General features: G+C 49.7%; 1 protein-coding gene across 3 annotated transcripts in view; it reads right to left on the bottom strand.

Moving 5' to 3' along the window:
* The window catches only part of Wbp1l (WW domain binding protein 1 like), a 58,284-nt gene continuing 35,231 nt past the window's right edge, over positions 1 to 23,053 (bottom strand). For all 3 annotated transcript variants that reach the window (NM_001177812.1, NM_146099.3, NM_001177813.1), the window contains 3 exons: positions 12,935 to 13,037; positions 4,755 to 4,916; positions 1 to 3,425 (listed from right to left, as the gene is read on the bottom strand). In NM_001177812.1, the coding sequence (NP_001171283.1) occupies positions 2,671 to 3,425; positions 4,755 to 4,916; positions 12,935 to 13,037 (1,020 nt within the window). In that variant the 3' untranslated portion in view covers positions 1 to 2,670. The remainder of the gene's footprint in view (positions 3,426 to 4,754; positions 4,917 to 12,934; positions 13,038 to 23,053) is intronic.

Here is a 23,053-nt window from a genome sequence, read left to right as displayed (position 1 = left end):
TTGTGTAGAACACTTGAGACTGATTTTATTGGGGTTTCTCACAGTGGTTGGAGCCACTCTGTCTTCCGGACAATCACAGGATATCGTCACCCAGACCGCTCAGGGCAGTCTGAGCAACTGAATCTTATTGCTTAAAATACACATATTCACAATAACTGGCAGACGGTGGTGGCCTCACACAGGAATGTGTTAGCGGCTGCAAATCTGACCGTAGCACCAAGCCCTCTGCCTAACCCTTCCTACCTAGAAACCCAACTCAGTCAAGTCTCCCTGGCCTCTAACTCACTTTTCCTGTCCTCTCTCTGAGCATCAGGGTGGCCTACAGCAGCAGGGCCAGACTGTGGCTCGGGCATCATGGTGGGTGCTTCAGTAAAGCTAGTCGGCACTCAGGCCAGCCCCTCACTCTGCCAGGGGAACAAAACTTGAGAGGGTCCCATCTCACCAACAGTTAACTAACGAGGGGTTCATTTTGGGAAACTGAACTCTCCTCTGAGACACTGCAGTGAGGTGTCTGGGATTTTAACAAGCTATCAGCTGGGAAGTGCAGGAGGGCTGCAGCTCGGGCCCCTCTGACCACACACCAGCCCTCTCTCTCTCTCTCTGGATCTTGGGGGATGAGCTGTGCATGTGGCCAGAGACTCCTGTTGATCCAGGACAGGCCGATGTCTGGGCCACAACCACTTCATGCTTGTAACTCAAGACCCAATCAAGCTCCTGTCTGAAGCCAGCGGGAGGGGGGCTGGGTCCGGATGTTTCCACGCACAGGGAACAGAATGGAGGCCTCTGAGTGCCCATGGAGCAGTGTGCAAATCGCAGTGGTGAGCTGAGGAAGCAGCCTCTCTGAAGGGCAGTGTCGCTGGCAAACACAGGCCATGCCGTCGGGGAGATCGCTGCATACACCCGAGTACGGTCAGACTATTGTTCGGTAAACAGTAAATGTGTAAAATAAATTACTTTGAGAGGGCCATACGTGCTCCAGGCATGTGGTTAATGTGTGAGCAGAATGGCCATTCAAAGTATCTTCACAGAAAACACAGGGCTCGGGGCCACATACCACACGTACCACACATACCACACATACCACACACACACACACACACACACACACACACACACACACACACACACACACACACGCCATCCAACATCACTGTGTAGACTTCACTTTTGTTCGACAAAGATTTTGGTTTGTGGTATCCAAATGCAGACACGCGTTCACCTTACAGCCTCGGGTCTGTGTGTTTACATGTGGACTTGGGTTTTCTGCCTTTTTATTCCTTTCTCACCATAATGGTGGCGCCAAGTCTAGTCTATGCATCATCGTTCAAGAGCAGGGTAGGAACCAAACTCTTTGCATGAGCAGGGCTGGGTGGGGAATGTTCCTCTCAGCGGCGTCTCTGCTCCTCTTTCCTGACAAAGCATGACCGGGTCTCCGGAGCCAGACGACAGTAACCAGGCCCCGAGGTCTGCTGGAGGCAGTGGTCACCTCCTACCCAGGTGACTCTTTTACACAGGCTGTACAGGAAAGTGAGTCATGTTTCTCCACAAGGCTGGGGCAGAGCAGCCACGAGAACCACAGGTAACCAAGGCGCTCCTTCTAAGTGGTCAGTTTAAAACAAACAAGGACACAAAACAACAGACTTAAGTCAAACGCAACAGGAAATACTGTGTGAGAACCAGGCTATGAGGCCACCTTGCCCTGAACACACAACTTCCTCAGTCCATCTGCTTACAGAGGACAGGGAGACAGAGACCGCAGGCTGTGTTCAGGAGGGGCGAGGACCACTGACCACCTGTGGGCACGGACAAAGGGCGGAACTGAAGGAAGCTCTTAGCTCTCCCAGCCTTCAGACTTGGGTCTCCACTCAACAGAAGGCCCAAGGCTCCCACCACCGGGCCTGTTCAGGCTCTCTCCTCCTGGCCCAATGGTAGTCAGACTCTTGGGAACTCAGCCTGGGGAGAAGCAGCAGAATTCCCTTGTAACAAAGAGTCCCTGCCTGCCCACTGGTCTGGCTGTTTCCTGCCAGCCTTTGTTGCTTGTTTTTAAAGGAAAACCCAGAGAACGTAGTATCATCTACACCTGAACCAGGCTGGGAAGGGTCCCCTCTACAACGCACAGATGTGTACTTTCTGCCTGGGCCTTGTCAGCTCAGCAAGTCCCTCACCACCCTGACTAGCTGTCACCCTCCCACAGGGTTAGACCAGTGCTCTGCAGCCACTGGCAGCCACAGTGACAATCCACTGGCCTCTGAGGGTTTTCTTCTTCTCTCTGAGAAGTGGTGTCTCCTAGACTGAGACACGGTTCTCTCGTGAATCCACTCTGTCACCGCTGAGCACCACCTTAGGGCACAGTCCAGCCCCAGTCCTCGGGGGGGCTTTGCAAACTTGTGTTTCTCAGCCAGGCAGGTAGGTGGGACACAGCTCTGAAAGGGGGGTGCGGGAGTCACAGAAGCAGCTTCTCCGTCTTCTAGAACACTGTGCTTTTGTGGGGAGAGGAGGCATCCACACCCTGAATTTGTACCTGGAGATGTGGGCAAGGTGGGATAGGAGGGGGAAAAAATATAAGAGGACAAAGTGGCCGGGCCACATGTCCATGTTACTTAATGCTTCTCTCGTGGGTGTCCCTGACCCTGGTTGTCGTTGAGCTCCTAGGTGCAGGCAGGGCGTGTCCTAGCTCGGGGAGCCACTGTGCTGGGAATTTGGAGAGTCCTGCTCATTGATGGTGTTTAGCAGCAGACACGCAGGCGGCCGTGGCAGGTGGGGGTGCCCATGCTCCCGAGCCTGACCCTCCGAGGACAGGCAGAGACCTTCCTCTTCATCAACAGGAGGCCGTACATGACAGCTGTCACAGAAGTCCAGGGGCCCGTCCAGAGCATCATCTATGAGCGTGTTAAACTCTTTGAGGTCATCGTCATGGTGGCCCCGGTTGCACACACACACCTCAATGCCTGAGTCACCTGTGAAGCGGCGATGCCTGCCGGGGGTCTTGTCTTCACTGTCAGGGGACACGCCGCCACGCTCAGAACGCGAATCTTTCAGTAGCTCCTCCTTGCACTCGGAATCCTGGTCCAGGAAGGCGCCCGGGTCCAGCTCCCCGTGGCCGGCCATGGGGCTACCAGACTCCGTCCCAGAGGCTTTGGTGGCTTCCCGGTCAGTGGGCACTTCAGGGGACTGAGGATCTGCGACACTTGGAGGTCTTGTGCTGCTTCGGCTCGGTCCGGACAAAGGACTGCTCTGCGCTCCCTGGGAGCCCTGGGGCGGCGGGTCAGCGCCTGGGGGGCTGCCACCTGGAGGGCCACCCTGAGGAGGAGGTGGCAGCAGCTGCTGCTGCTGTTGGAGCTGGAAGGCACTGTACGGTGGGGGAGGAGTTGGAGGTCGGTTCACCACTTCCTCATAAGGAGGTAGCAAAGAGTTTGGCAAAAACCCTAAAACAGGCAGGTGGGAGAAGAAATTACCACATGGGTCAGCACTCTAACAAAGCTCATGAAAGGTGACACTGTCCCCTCCCACCCCAGAGCCATGGTGGCTATGCTTCTTAGCTGTGGGCAGGTAAGGGGACTGCAACAGCTTAGAGCAGCGGTTCTCAACCTTCCTTATGCTGTGAGCCCTCAACACAGTTCCTCATGCTGTGGTGAGCTTTGATCACCAGTCAAGGAGGAGTGAGGAGCCTGTGACACCAAGGTTCACTGAAAACATGCCAGGTGAGACCCCTCCTGACTGCATGCGCTCAGTACCTTGGGGCGGATCACCTCGCTTAGAGCTGTGCAGCAGCTGCTAACGTTTATTGAGCATTTACTACAAAGCCTTCCAGCTAGGGAAGGGCAAACGCTTGTCACATCACAATCTGTACAATGTGACAGATGGCTTAAGACGAGATGCCTGGTTGGGCATCCCTGGATCTCCTGAGAGGACAGGGGAGGGAATTCCAGTGTACGGATTTCCACTAAGTCACCAAGTTTCTTGGTTCTCAGACAGTCCAGACACTACCCTTCTTATCTGTCCTTTTCGTGATGACTCTACAAGGCACAGAACATGGCAGCAAGCCAAATAGGAGGAATTCAGGTTGTTGAGAGCTAGATCTAGCCAGTGCCAGAGCCCAAGACACCAACGTTATACATCCATTGACTATATGCCTTTAAATTAAAAAAAAAAACTAGTTCAAGGCCACCCACAGAGAATGTGGGGCAAGTCTGAGCTACATGAGAGCCTGTATGTACGTACGTATGTATGTATGTGTGTGTGTGCATATGTGTGTATGTATGTGTGTATGTGTATGTATGTATGTATGTGTGTGCATGCATGTGTGTATGTGTGTATGTATGTGTGTATGTGTGTGTGTATGTATGTATGTATGTGTGTTTGTGTGTATGTATGTATGTGTGTATGTGTATGTATGTATGTATGTGTATGTATGTATGTGTGTGTATGTATGTATGTATGTATGTATATGTATATGTGTGTATGTGTGTGTATGTATGTATGTATATGTATATGTATGTATGTGTGTGTATGTATGTATGTATATGTATATGTGTGTATGTGTGTATATGTATGTGTGTGTATGTATGTATGTATGTATGTATGTATATGTATATGTGTGTATGTGTGTGTATGTATGTATGTATGTATTATGTATATATGTATATGTATGTATGGAAACGGCCCTTGGGGCTTGAGGACCTTAATTGTTGTAGTCTGACCCACTATGTGATTCCCTACTTCAGGGAGGCAGGTTGGGCAATGTGGGTACGCACTGAAGTAAAACGGCAACGCTGAGTAGTTGTGGGCTTCCCGGTAAGCGATCAGGTTGATTTCATGTTGCCGCTGCTGAGCCTGAAGGCGGTGCTTGGCTCGGCGGTGGTGGCAGACACAGCAGCAGCTCAGAATGATGACGACGGTCCACACCAGCCAGAACCCTGGGGCATGGGGAGGCAAGACAGAGAGGCACACACACAGTGAGGACCAGTGAGAGGGGCCAGCTCGCAAACAAGGTCTAGACAGTGTCCTCGTCACAGACAGTCACTTAGGTCAAAGCCATACATTCAAAATGTTTCTACTATGGGGGAAGATGCTTGGGACAGAAGGAAGGGAGTGGCCAGGTGAGGGGGACCAAGCTGTCACTTCAGCACACTGCTGGCTCTGTGATTTCCATGTGGAGGGCATCTTGGACAAAATCCTTCAGGTTTTCTTGGTACCTATCTTTGCCCTTCCTACCCCAACCTGGAAGAGCAGCAATTGCAGAGGACTTCAGAGAGGCCCCTCACATAAGAATTCTTAGGGTTCTCCTGATGAGGAAGAGGGGGGCTTTTCCCCATGCGTGTGCCTCTGTAAAGTGCAGTCCTTAAACAGAGAAATGGAAAAGTTTTAATTGCCTCAGGCCACCCGCTCTTCCCTGGAGAGTGTAAATGACCTCCGGCGCTCTCTAATCCGGTACAATTCCATCTCGCACTGCCTGGACAGTCCATCCCCGTATCCCTTAAGCCTGGGTGGCGGAGGGGCCTGGCAGCCTCCTCTTCTTTCTCCACCCCAGAGCATGCATTCTCGTTTCCCACTTTCTTGATGAACCCCCACATGAGAACACCTTCTCGATTTTGAAATGTAGATAGAGAAGGCTTTTAAACACTTTAAAAAAAAAATTAATGCTCCAGTTTTGCTTAAATATATTCAGACATACATGGGAGAAACACCGAAAGGAAAAACACAAAAGAATGACTTTTAAAGAATGTATGTGGGCTGGTGAGATGGCTCAGTGGGTAAAAGCACCCGACTGCTCTTCCAAAGGTCCGGAGTTCAAATCCCAGCAACCACATGGTGGCTCACAACCATCTGACTCCCTCTTCTAGAGTGTCTGAAGACAGCTACAGTGTACTTACATATAATAAATAAATAAATAAATAAATAAATAAATCTTTAAAAAAAAAAAAAAAAAAGAATGTATGTGTGTGCGCGTCTGTGCTGGTGGCCCGGCGTTCAGAGGGCGCGGGCTCTCCTGGAACCACAGTTACACATGCATGAGTGTGAGAGTCCATGTAGGGTTAGGAAAGGAACAGAACCTAGGTTCTGTTTTGTTTTCTTTTTTTTCCCAATTGTTTTATTCTTTTTAGTTATGAAATTAGAGAAAAAAATTCAATTTTAAAAGTACCCTTGACTAGGGGCTGGAGAGATGGCTCAGCGGGTAAGAGCACTGACTGCTCTTCTAGAGGTCCTGAGTTCAATTCCCAGCAACCACATGGTGGCTCACAACCATCTGTAATGGGATCTGATGCTCTCTTCTGGGGTGTCTGAAGACAGAGACAGTGTACTCATATACATAAAATAAATAAATAAATAAATCTTTAAAAAAATTACCCATGACTAATTTTATTTTTACTGGCCTCTTTTTTTTCTTTTCTTAGGTTTCTCCTGTGTAGCCCTGGCTGTCCTAGAATTCACTCTGTACACCAGGCTGGCCTCCAACTCAGACACCCACCTGCCTTTGTCTCCCGAGTGCTACGATTAAAGGCGTGCATCACCACCTCCCAGCTGGCTTTTTTTTTTTTTTTCCAAATGATAAATTTAAAATAGTAGCCTCTCTCTGTGTATGTGTGTGTGTTTGTGTTGGTGCACACATATAATTCAAGCATTCATGAGACTAGCCTGAGATACATTGAGAGATGCTTATTTTTTTAAAAAGGGAGGTGGCGGCTGTGGCAGTGGTTATGCTAGAGTAACTCAGGAGAAAGGACTTGCTACTCTTTTAAAAGACCCAAGTTCGGTTCCAAGGACCCACATTGCCCGTAACTCCACAACTGCCTGTAATTCTAGCTCCTGGAGAACCCACACTCATGTGCACACAACCACACACACACACACACACACACACACACACACACTTAGAATTGGGGTGAAGTTTGGCAGTAGAACTCATGCCTGCTTGGCATGGGTGAGGTGGCTTCTAGGTCCCTAGCACCACAAACCTGGAAATGAAATGAAGTAATAAAATACAGGCTCTATGAACAAAAATAAAGGAGTGTGCGGGCCTGAGGGTGGGCATCTGGAAGCCGCTCTGGCGGAAAAACAGCTTTCTGATCCTAGTTTGTTTTCCCAAATGTGTGCATACTTCTTTATAGTAGAAAGGACTTCTTAGCTGCTATTGACTGAGAAGAGAGATTTTTGCTCTCTGTCTGCTTATTGTTGCGTTTGTTTTGAGACAGGGTCACAGCCCAAGTTGGCCATACTTCCGTCTCTACATCCCAAATACTGGGATTACATTTGTGTTTTTAAATTATTATATAGCTATGGATATGCAGACAGAGGTGTAGCTTCTGCGTGTGTGTCTGGGTACACTCGCGTGCATGCGAATGTGTGTGGCTTTGGGGCGTCAGTCCTAGGCCTCCAGCCCTGGAACCTTGCACCTTTACCTACTGAGATTTCACTGACATACAAGGGGGCACTGGGTCCCCAGGAGCAGGAGTTACAGCTGTGACCTCAACCCCAGTACTGCAAGAGCAGTGTTCTCAGTAACTGAGCAATCTCTCTAGGCCATCACTGTGCCCCTGGGGATTCAACTTGGTACTTCATAATTGCTAAGTGAGCAGACACCCCGAAGCTCTCTGCTCTTGTTCTTCACCCCCACCTTACAGGTCAACATGAAAAGTATATCCCTTCCTTCTCTAGAAAATCAACATTAATGTTATTTTTTTTCTTGAATCATTTCCCCAGTATTTCCTCATTCTCTGTATTTTCTGTGCTCTAATATATGTGATCCAAGGCACTATTCTCAGCTATTGCTTTAAACATAACTGTTACGTAAAGAAAATCTCAGCCAGCTGTAATGACACAGGCCTGCAGGACAGAGGCAAGACCTCCAGAGCTCAGAATCAACCTGAGCTGTATAGGGAAACCCTGCCGTGTCAGACAAGAGAAACGCCACGTGCTGCTTTCATGTACACCAAAAATTCCTGATTCTCTCGCTTTGGGTGCATGGGTAGGTCTGAACTTCCTGGCCTCTATATGCTTGGGGGAGGCTAACTAAAGCTACCTATTGACAGAACTTAAAAGCAGCGTGTCGTTTAGTGACAAGCATGCTTCTTGTGTGAAACCTTCCATCAGCCCCCACTGGTATTCCAGACAGTCATTTCTGGCTCTAGACTATGAGACATGCCCCCGTGGTAACAAAGCCCCCATTCCACCTTCATCGGACACAGCAAAAGTGAGGAAGAAGCCCGTTGGTTTCGGCTGCTAGGATTCTGGACATGTTTGTTCCTGCAGCAAAACCTAGCCCATCCTGACTGCCACAGTACGCACTACAGGGTTTTCCATGTGCGATCTAAGGATTTATCAGGAATTGTTCTCACTGTTGTTTATTCTGTGCTCACACACAGTACATGTATAAAGTCAGAGGACAACTTAGTGGAGTTGAGTCTCTCCTGCCACCAGGACAGTCCGGATCAGAAGTTACCACCGAAACCGTCTCCTAGAACTCAGGAGCGAGCAAGCTTAAAGAGATTCTTCACCTAAAACAAGACTGAGGTCCACTTCGCTCAAGTACCGTAGGAAAGGCTTCCTGTTTTTTCAAAAACCACAAATTCGACAAATGAGGAAGAACAGCAGGCCGCAAAATCCAGGGCCTCGTGCATGCTGGGACGCACGTGCATGCCCGAAAGTGCCCGGAAGACGTTCCCATGCCCTGGCCCACATTCTCCCACTTGATATGAGAAGGAAAACCTTCTCTACTGCACACCAGCTGTGTGATGTCACATGTGACTCTAACTGGGTAAGCACCTCTCAGTCTCAAACATAAGACCACAGGAGAGTCATCTGTGTGGATCTACACAAGGAAAAATACAAGGTCTTGTAGCACACTGGGTGTCAATCTAGGGATGGGAAAACGGACAACAACCTGGTCCCGTCTGGTGGGAAGGCAGACAGATGACAGTCTGATATGGCCTACACAAACGGGGCTGTCCCGGGAATTATGCCAGGCAAGGCTATAAACTGGCTGTGAGCAGGGGTGGGGTATTGATTAGTCTCAGTGAGGTTGGACCAAATTTTAATATTTTAGCTACATTTCAGAAATACAGAGATAGGTTCTATTATTTTTGTCTTTGAGACAGGTGTTGCTATACAACTGTGGCTGGCCTCAAACTTGGGGCAATTCTCTACTCTTATGTTCCCCAAACACACACACACCAACCTAGATAACGCCCACCACACTTCCCGCCCAAGTTATGACCTCGTGGTGTGGAGCATTTGTCATGCTAAGCTAAATGAAAAACATGTTTTTAAAAACAATCACAGTCCCATGTAGGAACTGAGTCATGTGCCCTAGAGTTCAGGACAGACTTGGGAAAATGTCACTCCTCGGCTGGCAAGAAACTCCCCACCAGGGAGCAGGCTCACACTGCAGAGACTTAGCCCCCCTTGTTCCCATGGCCCCGACAGTTCCCATCAGGAACTCCTGCCCTGATGCTGTTTAAAAATCTTTGAATTTGGAAAACGAATTTTTATAGTGTCATCTGAACTATAAGGCGACAAACTTGCCTATAGGGTGACCACGGCTACGCAGGTTCAAACTCCAGATAACCCGTGATCTTTGGGATTCTGTTGCTATTCCCCGTGTATGTAAGACGGGGAGAACAATGGTCTCACCCAAGTTAACACACACGTGGAACACTCCCCGCCGTGACTGTCCGTGTACCGTGCTGTCTCTGGCTTGTTGTTATAGCTGTTGAATTTACAGGCATAAGCACAGATGGGACGGATTTCCTTGAAACCCTCCTTTGACCCCTCCTCTAGAATTATTCCATAAAAAACGTGGGTTAGGATCAAGTCCAGGGTCTGCCTCTAGGTTCTGTTCTTGGCAAAATTCTGGGGAAAAATCAGGCAACTCCTATTTATTGAGGCCCTGCCATGAACAAGATGCTGTGTCCACTGATATGGGCTGCCTGGCTGACCATCCTGGCCCCACCCAGGGACTTGGACCACTAGGGAACTGTGCTTCAACAAGGGCTTGAAGGAGGCTTCCTGCCAGCCAGTGTGCTCAAGAGCTAAACGACTTAATATCAGCTCAAGTGTGTTGAAACATCAGTCACAGAGCATCCCATAAGTAAGGGCAGTTTCTCATATATTAATTAAAATCATGGAGTAAGTATCAGGGGGCTGGCATTCAGTGGATTGGCTGTGCCTCTTTCATGTCATCTCAGGAAATCCCACCGGTGGCTTTCCTCTCAGCTGAAACTCAAAGCAGGGAAACCTGACACTTGAGTAAAATTCCTCCAGATTTTATCTTAGGGACAGAAAATCCAACTTTGACTCCTCCCTGGGAAATGTGGTCTGGAGAATGGAAAAGAGCCTCAGACAAGAACCGGGAACCCCAGCTTCGGGCTTTTTGCCTTTGAGGGTACTCCTGGGTTTCTGGGGTCTCCTTGCTCCACCTGTTTCAGGGAAATTAGACACGCACAGAAGCCCTTTGAGGCCCTATGATCTGTGTCTCTCCTTCTCTCAGCTTAGCCCGCCATAAAAGCATCCTGTATCCCAGCTCTCCCAGGGTACCCTGCAGTCTCGGGACAGTGGCTCTTTGCTACGGTGTGTTGGCTAACGGCAGCCTCCTGTCTGAGTGGACATCTCCTATCTACCCTCCATGCTTCCCTGCTGATAGTTCGCGCTGCATCTCCTTTCTGCTTGACCACTGCCCGATGCACGAATGAAGGCCTCACGCTGCTTCCAAAACACGAGAGGCCTCAGCATCGATTAAGAGCTTGCTAGAACTGCAAACTCTCCAGTCTAGCTCAGATCTGAAGGGTGCAGGGCCTGGAAATCTGTGTTTAAATAAGCCTCTGCGAGGGCACTGAGGAGGAAGACCCGAGGAATCGGGTTTGCTGAATGACTGACTGAACAGTGACCCCAGGCACAGGTGCAGGTTTCTGCGGTCTCAGCCACTGCCTGCGACGGTAGAGCAGGAGCGTGCGTTCTCACCTCACACAGGCCCAGGCACTGGTTCAGGTTACAGCACACTGAAAACTTGAAGAGAACTCAAGGTCAGCGTGTGCCTGTGGGTCTGTACACTGTGTTCAGGTCAGTCCTTAGGACGCAGGTCAATTTAGTTTAGTACAGGTAAAAGGGCTGGGGGAACGGCATTTCCCCCAGGGCCTTTCTTGTGAAATGAAGAGGCGCCTCGTCTGACCCTGCCAATGATTCCTGGCTCAGTGTGCTCTCCCATAGAAAGCAGGGGCAGGAGACGGGAAACCACTCAAGGCCAATTACTTTTGCATTTCTGGCAAAATTGAAAGGCTGTTAGAGGGAGCACGGCTTAAAAAAACCACGAGAAGTGTATTTCTCAGCTCTTGGGAGGCAGAGGTAGCAGAACCCAGAGCTCACGGCCAGCCTGGGCTACACTGCAATTTCCAGACCAAGTGTATACAGAGAACGTGTCTTAAAGAAACAAACCGAAACCAAAAGAAAAAACAAAACAGCAAGTGCAGTTTTGCTGAGAACAGTCACAGCTTGCCCCAGCCCTCAAGTCCCCTCCAATACACTTCTTACAGAAGGGGTTCCTGAGAGGGACAGAGAGGTATGCACTGGGCACCTCCTGATCAAGAGGCCACTGCTGGACATAGGCCTCCTAATGGCTCAGTCTGTGGTCTCCTCCCCCTCCCACCCCGGGCGCGCATGCCCTCCCCCCACCCCCCAAAACATGAGAAGCCCTGATCCTTGTACAATGGAGTTTATGCTCTCTGTTGGGCTTCCACCTTTCCCAGTTGACCGTTACTGGAAGGTAAAAAGCAGAAGCCTCTCAGACAATCTCCCTGCCATGCTTCACCAGTCCTTCCCACTGGCCCACCTCTTGGCCCTGGCTTTGGTGACCCAATTCTGATGGCTACTAGCTGAGTCGGTCTGCTCTCCCCCCACGACCCAGGAGGCTCTGTCAATCTGAGCCGGGACCTCAGCAACTCCGGGTCTTTTCCATAAGTGATGCCGGCTGGGCCCAGCCCCAGGAAAACAAACTGGAGCTCTGTGGCTTTTTTGGCAGCCTGACTTGGCCTTTTGTTTTGACAAGGGGTGGGAGGGAGAATTTGAACCCTGTGGTTATCTGCATTTTAAAACATTTAAACACAGCCAGTCCACCTGCTTGGCACTTGGTGTTCCCTAATCAGTTTCTCAGCCCCACACTGACTAAAATAGCAGCTCTGGACCCTCCTTTTGCCACTGCTTCTGTACATGGAAGACTCAGGATCTCAGAGCTCTGTCCTTTCCTGCACTGAATTCCTGTAGCTCGGTGGCCTCGGTCCTGGAAGGCTGAGGGTGAGGAAGAGGTCCTGTTTGAAGGACCCACCCATGCTGGCTCGCTGCATATCACAGGGAGAGAGACTTCCCAGCTAGGAGTCCAATTTCCTTGCCAGATTAAATACTGGTCCTAGCTGTTTTCCTACCATATCACTGATTGGGGGGAGGGGGTGCAGAGAGACAGGGAGGGGAAGCCTAGAGGACTGTGAGAGTTAAGGCAGGCAAGCTAGGGATCAGAGTCATCCGGGGAAACGGCCCACAGTTGCTGCTTTTGACAAACAGCTGTGGGAAGCACTACAGAGTCAGTCACCTGGGACTGCCCGGCCCTCCGGACTGCCATCCTCCTACTCTGTCTGGCGCTCAGCACCGTCTCATCTGAGCTCTAAAAAGGTCAAGGCACAAAGTGTGTTAGGCAGAAGCACTGCCCAAGGACCCTGGCCTCCAAAGAGGCACGGGCTACATCCCCTGGTCCTCAGCCCACGGTGCCCAGAGGGGGCCTAAGCCCTCCTGCTCTAGAAAGGAAATCACTTCCGGGACCCGGAACCCGGTTCTACTCACCAACACTGTCCCCAAGAGAATCAGAAAAGGCTGGCCAGCCCGCGGTTTCCCAAGGAGCAGAGGCAGTAACCGGGACCCTGGGATGCCAAGAACCCCCTGGACAAGGACTTACACCAGAGTTCATAGTAGTAGTTGCAGCACTGAGACTGTCCACAGCAGTGTCCTGTGTCACAGATGTAGCTTTGATTGTTGGTACCCACACAGGCTTCCTTATCCTACAAAATCAAGATGCAAAGGAGCATGTTACACCACAGCTTGTACCCACTGCCCATCCTCATCTACCCACACCTGGTCATCTATCTGTCTGTCTGTCCCCCAAACATCGCCAGCATTCATCCCATTAAGGAAACAGGATAACGAGAAATACCAGATCACAGCAGAATTTAAAAAAAAAACAAAGGTTCCCCCCCTCCCCCTTAGGGAAAGGTCTTAACACAGAAAGCCACTTGGTAAAAAGTAAGGCTCTCCTCAGACAGGACAGGGAAGGGTGCCCCATGATCTCCGTCCTAGGAGAACTAGTCCATGTGCACTGTTAAACTCAGTTGCTAGGAAGATAATAGCTCTCCCGTGGCTAACAGCGATGAAGTCACTTTCCTGTGAGTTTTTCTAGAAAGCTGGATGCAAACAGGACTCTAGAATCACCATCCAGTCAGTCAGTCCGGTCTCCCTTCCAAACTCCCTCCCAGATTGTCAACAATAAGATTCAAAAGATGGTTTAAAAGCAAAACTTCGGCTGGGAACGCAGCCCCGCTGGCAGAATGCTTGCCTAGGACACGGGAAACCATGTGTTCAATGCCATTGCCGCAGGAACTGCACACAATGCTGCACACCTATCATCCCAGCACTTAGAGGCTGGAGGCAGGAGGATCGGAAGTCAAGATCACCCTGGGCTACAGGAGACCCTGTCACAAACAAACAAAACCCGGAATAAACAGATAAACAAACCACAAAACCTTCTCCTCAGAGTTCTCCCTCTTTAGAAACAGATGGTGAACCTACTCAGTTGGCCTGGTCCAATTTCAATTTACTAGATCACTTTTACTTATTACTCTCGAGAGTCTTGACTTGATCCAGGACTCATATTGTCCCTCATCAGGGCACCAACGTAAAGGGCACTGCTGAGTAACCACGGAGCACTCTGCCAAATTCTATTCATAGCACTAGTGGATGAGGGATGTGTGTGTGAGTGTATGTGTGTGCACATTTTGAAAATATATTTCACACATAGGACATGGAATACCAATCAGGCATGGGGGCTGCATATGTAAGCCTAAAACTCAGGAGGACGAGGCAGGAGGACTGCTTTGAGCTCGAGACCAGCCTGGGCTGCACAATGAATGGAGTCCAAGCCATCCTAGGACACAGGGTGAGGATATGTCTCAGAGAGGAGGCAGGGGCTGGAGACAGCTCAGTTGGTAATGTGCCTGCTGTGTAAGCACTGAGACCTAAGGTGGGATCCCTAGAACCCGCACAAGAAGCTGGGTAGAGTTGGGGTCATCTGTAATTCCAGCAACACAGGAGGGAGTAGAGGATGAGGGAGGCTCACATCCAAACACAAGGACTTGAGACAGGAGGATGCCTAGGGCCGGCTGGCTAGCTGATGGAGTCAACCCCAGGTTCAGAGAGAGGCCATCTCAAAAAAAAAACAAAGTGGATTGCAACTGAGAAAGACGCTTAATAGCCTCTGGCCTTCACATGCACACATGTGCACGGACACACTAGTGTGCGTGCACACACAAAGTCACCTGCCATATCTGGCTTTCGACATTTCTTTTACTACAACCAGTGTGTGCCAAGCACCACCTTGGGTAAATCGGACACAAAGACAGAGAAAACCCTGTTCCCTGCGTCACAAACCTCAGTTATGAACGAAAACCCTGCTCAAGCAAAGAAACGCAACCCCGAAGGACGGCATTTGCTACCGCCCCGGCCCATGGGTGACATCCCAGAGGTCGGCTGCCAGGGGAAAGTTAAGTCACATGGCGGCTCCAGCTTTACTACACCAGCCACAGCCATAAACAAAGCCCTCTGGTGAGTGTCTCCGGCTGGAGGCCGGGCAGTTAGTTACAGGAGGTGCCTGTAGCTACAGAGAGAAGGCAGGAGACAGGGCAGAGCTTACACCAAATCCCTCCTCAGCGCAAGTTTCTACCTTCAGGGCTTTCATGGCCCTTCAAAGTCTTATATTCAGGCCAGTGGGATGACTCAGTGGGAAAAAATGCTTGTCACACAAACCCGACAACCCGAGTTTGAGCCCCAAAGGCTTGACGAAGGAGAGCGCCAGCTCCCTGGTGTCAGAGGACATCTTGACTTCTGTATGTATGGCGTGCTGTGAGCGTAGCTGCACGCACACGCACAGTAATAAAACACAAAATTGATTTAAAGAAACAAACTCTTACACTTCAGGATAAACCAGTTCAGGAGGAAACGCAGGAAAGGGCAGTCAAAGCTTACAATGAGAGTCTCACAATATTGCAGAGTTCTTTATTCTTGCTTTCCCCAGCCCACTGAAAACAAAAAGCTACGTAGCAGGCGGCTGGCTGGCTGGAGGCCCCTTCAGACACATGGTATGTGCAGAGAAAGCAGAGCTGCGTCTGCTATGCTCTCCAGAACCAAGCTAGCCACTCTGGCCTCAGAGAAAACCACTCCTTTCCTCTGGACACCAGAGTCTCCAAGGTCACCAAGCCCCGCCCGCCAGAGCCCGGTCTCTCTTGGCGCTAGTTTGCAAAAGCAAGTTCAAAGTATTCACGTAGCTTTAAACCACACCACGCTTCCTCTACCCCAGCAAATGAATCCAGCAGAGGTGGCCTAGGCAGCCAACTGGTCCTACGTGAGGCACGCAATGAAGACACTTGAAATCTAAACAAGTGGCATCCTCGTGACCTACGGGTGTCAGCTTTGCTCCTGGCAAGAGGCCTGTCATAAACAGAACCCCATTCTGCCTTGCTGATCTGCCCTGCCTCCAGACAGAGCTGTCCTGGCAGCCCTTAGCCCAGTTCCTCAAACCCACTTTGACTCGGACTGTCCAGCTACCCACCCTTCCCCGCTCTGCCTCCCCGAGTGCAGGATGCCTGCGGTCGGTCGGTTGGTTCTGGTCTTGGTGGTGGGAACTGCCACCTAGCATGGGAAAGGAAAGGGGGCAGGCAGTGATGGAGCCAGGGAGAGAGCTCAGGGTGTTAGCAGAAACAATGTGAAGGAGAATCAGGGGATGAGATGTGGGCTCCTCAAGCCAGACCTGCCATAGGAGAGAGAGCTGGCAGGCTCGGGGTCCATCTCATCTCTGACACTTCAGAGGAACAAGACTCTGGGCAAGGGACAGGGATGGCCCTAGGGCTAGTTAACACAATGTGTAACATCTTCAACCTGTAGGGGTTCTTGTTTGTTTGTTTGGTTGGTTCAGTGCTCAAGGTCTTGCGTATGCTAACATGCAGGCTCTGCCTACGGTTTCCATCAAACCCACTGCTTCATCCATCCCAGCTCTGACACAGCAGCCTCCAGCCAGTGTACAGCCCATACAACCCATGACTCCTTTCTCTCAAGCCAACAGCTGAGGTGTGGATGCTGCCAGTGAGGAACGGAAGGAGCCCAAGGCCTTTGGGCCTTTCTGTAACGTTTCCTGACAGCCTTGAGCTGCGGTGGGAAACAAAAAGGGCAACTGAGCACTGCCCTCACATGGCAGTGCAGTCTGGGAGAAGGCAGAGGACTAACCACGCAGGGCTAACAGCAATGGCACTCGAACCCATACACAAACCCATACACACTCGCAGAAGGAAGGCCACACCAAGACTGCCAAAGGGGCTTCTGGGAGGGAGGAAGAGGATGGCTAGAGAGTCTGTAACTGCAGGGAAGGCACAGGAAGAATGTTTCAGTACAAAAATGCTGTCGGGCAACTTCGTTGGCTAGGAGATTAAAAAACCCATACACATAAAATAAAAATAAAATCTTAAAAAAAAAAGAAAAGAATATGTAGTTATTCGAAAAGCATCTAAAAGTCTATGTAGGGAAGAAAGAAAGAGAGAGAGAGAGAAAGAGAGTGAGAGAGAGCGCACTTCAAAAAGGAACTGTAAAATCTAAGTGCTCTCGGGGCTGAAGAGATAGATGGCTCTATGGTTAAGAGCACTGGCTACTCTTCCACAGGACAGAAGTTCCATTCCCAGTATCCATACGGTGGCTCACAACCATCCGTATCTCCAGCGCCAGGAGGAAGAGCCAACACCCTCTTCTAGCCTTACCTCGCACTGCAGACATATGGCGCCCAGGCAGCCATGGAGGAGAATGCCCACACTTCTTAAAAGTGCTACTGCACCAAAGCCTTCACCTTAAGAACGGCAATGGTGGCGAGTGGGTCTATTGCCAGGGCTACCATAGACCCCCAGTACCACACACGGTGACAAGCTCCATGAGACACCAAACAAAACAATGGCACAGAGAAGCAGCAGTCAAGGCTGACACGGGACCTGTGGGGCTTGCTCTTATGACGGCTGAGGAGTGGTACATCTTTTGCACAGATGCAAAAGATTATCTCCTTTTTTTGGTGGCAGCAAAGGCTCTGGGGCTAACCAGGCCCTCTTCAACGCTTTCCACATCTTGTACTTGCTATTCTTAGCAGAACCACTGTAAAGGTCAATTTAATCAACACGAGAACTTTCTCGGTGCCAGCATAGAAAGAGACGCTGGGCAGCAACAGTTCTTCAGGCATGGTTTTAATTTGCCAATTTATGGGGCTGGAAAACCCTGGGAGCAGCTGGCTGGAGCCAACGTCATCCTCGCAACCTTAGGCAGGCGCTCAAGTTTTAAAGGTTAAGCGTGAAAAACAGGAAAACTGAAATCCATCACTGATGCTCAAAGTATACAGGACACCAGCTCTCAGCTGCTCCATATGAACGGCCCCGGGAGCACCCACTTCCGGCCCGGGAGTACCCACTTCCGGCTCTCTCTGCAGAGAGGACAAATTTCTAGTGGAAATATTCGCCGCCACCCTCACCACGGGCACTGAGCTACGCCCTGAATGCCCCTTACATCAGTCATATGCCAGACAACATGTAGGATGCTACAGCCATGAAAAGGCAACCGGCAAAGGGGGCAAGTTTCCACTGCTCCCAGGAAGGACAGACAGACAGGCACCAGTTGGACTCTGAAATACTAGTGACACAACAATGTTTTAGTTAGACAGCTGGGCTTGCAAGGAAGCTTCCCCAGGAAACAAAAATTGTAGATGGGAACTAGAAACTACACTCAGAAGTGAGGCCAGACTTTTCTAGGTGCCCTGCACAGTGGGCTAGTTACATGACCTGGGATCAGTCTGAAACAGGAGGGGTGGAGCCAAAACCCAGTACACAGAGATGGGGCCCTCTGGGTGTGCTGCCTTCAGGGGCACAAGCAGGTGAACCTGTGTATTCAAAGCCAGTCTGGGCTACATAGCAAGTTCCAGGACAGGCAAGGCTACATAGTAAGACACTGTTTCAAACAAAATAAGCATACAAGAATATGGGACCCTCAAAGGGAAAATACAGATTTAAAAAAAAAAAGCCCATAGTACAAAGTAGTAATGAAGAAGATATGAATGGAGTGGAGAGGGGCCTTCCCTCAAACTAACATGAGACTTGTCTGGAATACCCACTGTGGTGGTTTGAGTATGTTTGGCCCATGGGAAGTGGCACTATTAGGATACATGGCCTTGTGGGAGGAAGGGAGGTCTCCTAGTGCTCAAGTCTCACCCAGTGCTGAAGAGACCCGCCTCCTGGCTGCCTGAAGAAGAGTGAGTGTCTTCTGACTGCCTTCAGATCAGCAAGTAGAACTCTCAGCTCCTTTCCAGCACCAAGTTTGCCTGGATGCTGCCGTGCTGCCACACCATGATGATAACGGCTGAACTTCTGAAACTGTAAGCCAGCTCTAATTAAAAGTAAGAGTTGCCTTTGAGCTGGAGAGCTCAGAGGTTAAGAGCATTGACTGCTCTTCCAGAGGTCCTGAGTTCAATTCCCAGCAACCACATGGTGACTCACAACCATCTGTAATGGGTTCCGACGCCTTCCAAGACAGTGACAATGTTCTCATATATATATAATTAAAAAAAAAAAAAGTTGCCTTGGTCATTGTGGTGGTTTGACTACACTTAGTCCAAGGAGTGGCACTATTAGGTGGTGTGGCCTTGTTGGAGTAGGTGTGGAGGAAGTGTGTCACTGTGGGTGTAGACCCTCGTCCTAACTGCCTGGAAGCCAGTCTTCTCCCAGCTGCCTTCTGAACAAGATGTAGAGCTCTCAGCTCCTCCTGTACTGTGCCTTCCTAGACACTGCCATGTTCTCACCTTGATGATAACAGACTGAACCTCTTGACCTTGTAAGCCAGCCCCAGTGAAATGTTTTCTTTATAAGAGTTGCCTTGGTGGGCAGTGGTGGCCCACACCTTTAGTCCCAGCACTTGGGAGGCAAAGGCAGGAGGATTTCTGAGTTCAAGGCCAGCCTGGTCTACAGAGTTGAGTTCCAGGAGAGCCAGGGCTATACAGAGAAACCCAGTCTTCGAAAAACAAACAAACAAACAAACAAACAGAAAAGAAAACAAAAACAAAAAAAGAAAAAATAAAACAAAAACAAAAACAAAAGAAAAAAAAAGAAAAACAAAACAAACAAAGAGTTGCCTTGGTCATGGTGTCTCTTCACAGAAAAGAAACCCTAAGACATTACACAGCCTGAAAGTCTTCAGGCTAAAAGTGTAATAAAAAAATGGTCCAGAGCAGAGCATGGGGTGCCTGCCTTATCTCAGCAGTCAGGAGCGTGTGGAAGGAGGGGCTGAGACTTGGGCCTGTGAGATGGCTGAGTGGGTGAAGGTGCTTGCGGCTGGGCCTGACAACCTGAGGGACCCCCCCCCAAGGACCTACTCGGTGGGAAGAGAGAACTGACTTCTGGAAGAATTGCGGGGTGAGGGGTGGAGGCAGTTCCCAGGGGAGCGACAGCCTCGTGACAGCCTGCAAAAGAAATATAAACACCAAAGCAATCTAGCCAGGAGCCCCGTGTTTTAGGATGCGATGCTGACATGCCATCTTGGGACCGACGGGTTCTGGTTGAACAGTGACGCTTTTATGTGTCGGGCTGACAGGGATCAACGGTGCTGGCTCGTTTTATGTCCATTTGACACGGGCTGGAGTCATTCTGCAAGGCAGTTCAGAAAATTTCGCTGCCAGATTGGCCTGGGGCAAGACTATGGCATTTTCTTAACTGAGGCCGACGTGTGCAACTCACTGTGAGCCCAACCCCTGGGCTGGTGGTCCTGGGTGCTATAAGCAAGCAGGCTGAGCAACCCGAGAGAGTGAGCCAGTGGAACCCCTCCACAATTTCTGCCTCTACTCCTGTCTCCAGGTTCCTCCCCAGGCTGCCTTTAGTGATGGTGTTTTAATCACAGCAATGCAAATGCTAAGACACACAGTAAGGAGTCCCACAAACGAGGCTCTACTGAAGACGAGTTTGCAAGTAAAATACAAAACATATAAAAGCAGGATTTATCATAAACAAGACTTGGGAAGTTCAACAAATAATAGGCTAATCCCAGCTAGAAGGAAAATGAGCTTATGTGATAGTGGCCAGAGGAGACGTAAGAGGGTTCAGCCAGGTGTGGCTACTGATATATAATTACAGCACTCGGCAGGCTCAGGCAGGAGCAGCAGCAGGAGTTAGTCTGAGGTGCAGGGTACCCCATCCAGGAAAAAGACATAAAGAAAACATGAAAGGAGGGGCAGGAAGGAACAAGGAAGGGAGGAAAGGTGGAAGGATAGGGGGAAGCAAGGAAGGTAGAAAGGAAGAAAGAATGGAAGGAAGGAAGCAAGGAAGAATGGAAGGAAGGAAGAAAGAAAGGAAGAATGGAAGGAAGGAAGGAAGGAAGGAAGGAAGGAAGGAAGGAAGTAGTCCAGGGAGATGGCTCACTGGTAAAGTACTTACCTTGGAAGAATGAAGCCTGAGTGCAGTCCCAGAACCTGGGTACAGCACAGCAGGTCTGAACCTGGGTAAGACATGGCAAGTTTGCATGCTGTGCACTTGAAATCTCAGTGCTGGAAATCTAGAGACAAGTGGGTCCCTCAGGCTCATGCTGCTTAGCCTACTTGGGGGTTCTAGGCTAGAGAGACTTTATCTCAAACAGAAGGGACAATGGACTCTGAAGAAGACTATCTAAGGTTGTCCTCTGGCCTACACACACACACACACACACACACACACACACACACAAGCATGCACACACGCAGGCAGGCATGCGCGCACACACACAGGCATACTCTTGAACATAAACACACATAAACAAAAGGAAGAGGTTTCAAATAATTAAAGCCCAAAAGAAAGAGCAGGCCGTGAGAAACAGAAATTATCAAAGGACAGATAGTGGCCAATGCTTGATTCAGCAGTAGAAAGTAGAAACTGCAGAGATCAGAGTGGCCCCAGGCAACCGTGCCATGCAGTCCTAAAGCATCCCAGGTCTTCTGCGGGAATGGCGGAGCGGGTGGGGGTGGGGAGTCAGAGCAAGAGCGGGCAGACAAACTTGGAAAAGTCATCTATGATAAAAATGCACGCAGAGGCAATGGCTCAACAGATAAGACCCTTGTCACTAAGCTTGGCAATCCCAGTTCCACCCCCAGGACCCACAGCGCAGAGGGCGGAACGCCTGCAAGCTGACCTCTGACCTCTACATGCAGACTGCCTACCCACATAAAATAAGTCAAATTTAAAAACTTCAGTAGACAGGTTATACAGAGATTTGACAAAGTAAAAAAAAAAAAAAAAAACAAGTAATAACCCTGAGAGCAGACCTGAGGAAATTACCTAACAAATGCGCCTTCCTCAGTGAGAAAAACATGCGGAAATGGAAAGTTCTCAAGGAGAGAGGAGAGTGGAAGAAAGGCAATCCAGAATTTCTTCAGCGGTAGCTGAAGAAAGGAATCCAGAACGTTTACAATGTGGAATCTTGGGGTGGAAATGAATATATCTAGTATACTTTATGAAACAGAACTAAGAAGATTCTAGATATGGCCTCATTATCAAATAAAATCAGAGTTTAAAGACTAATCATCTGTATCTACAGGACAACAGAACAGAAAAGAAGAGGACCAAGGTTTAGGTGGGCGCGGGGAACGCCTGAGAGGGTAGTATCGGAATTAAGCTTGAAGGACAGGAAGATGCGGGACGCTGCTCCAAGCTGGGGACCGCAAGAGAAGAGAACAAGGAGAACAAGGAGCAGAGGGAAGCTGGTATCGGTCGGCCCAGCGGATCTCAGGGGCTCAGCAAGAAGCCTGGCCTCTGCGAGTCCCTCCTTAGATCACAGCGACTTTGATAGATTTAACGATCATTTTGAAACTCTCACAATTACTTTCCAACTGCAAGGTAAACAGTATGGAAGATAATTTTCTTCCATTCTTGAACCTGGGAATGGCTCTCCAGAAAACAGACAAGTTCTTGCACTGCACATCCACTGGGACAGAGTTTTCCTGATTTAGGGACTGAAGCCAAAAGAGAACAAAGCTTTCACAAGACAGATGGGAGTCAAGGAGAGGCAGCAAACAGAATCTCCAAATCCTGAAAGGTCAGGACCTTCAGGACCAGCTCTTTAAGTCCTCAGAAAAAGATCCATGGGTGGTTATAAAAATATTCTCCAAAGCTAAATGGATTTACTTAGTGGGTTTTGGGGGGAAGACGAGGGTGGGGTAGAGATCGAGACAGCCTGTCTTTCTCTAGTCCTGGGACTATGTAGACCAGGCTGGCCTTGAACTCACAGAACCCTCTTACTCTCCCTCCCAATTGCTGGGATTAAAGATGTGAGCCACCATGCCCAGCTACCTGTGTTTTTTGTGTTTGTTTGTTTCGAGACAGGGTTTCTCTGTGTAGCCCTGGCTGTCCTGGAACTCACTTTGTAGACCAGGCTGGCCTCGAACTCAGAAATCCTCCTGCCTCTGCCTCCCGAGTGCTGGGATTAAAGGCGTGCGCCACCACTGCTACCTGTGTTTTTAACAACCAGAAAGTTAAGACAACGCCATCATCCCTAGTATTATTGATTTTCTCAGCTATGCGCAAAGCTAAGGGAGAGGGAGCATTCGATTGCCCAGGGGACGCTGAACAAGGTAGGAGGAAGGACCAAACAGGGCTGTTGATTCCCACATTAGTCTAACCTTCCTTTCTCCCACAGTGAGGTTATCATATACTAATTTTGTATCCCCCATAATGTATATTGTGCCTGGCCATTACTCTTTAAGCCTTGCTAG

This window comes from Mus musculus, chromosome 19 (genome assembly GCF_000001635.26).
Source record: "Mus musculus strain C57BL/6J chromosome 19, GRCm38.p6 C57BL/6J".
NCBI lineage: Eukaryota > Metazoa > Chordata > Mammalia > Rodentia > Muridae > Mus > Mus musculus.
Note: the sequence above shows the minus strand (reverse complement) of the source record. Positions and strands in the feature narration are given on the sequence as shown.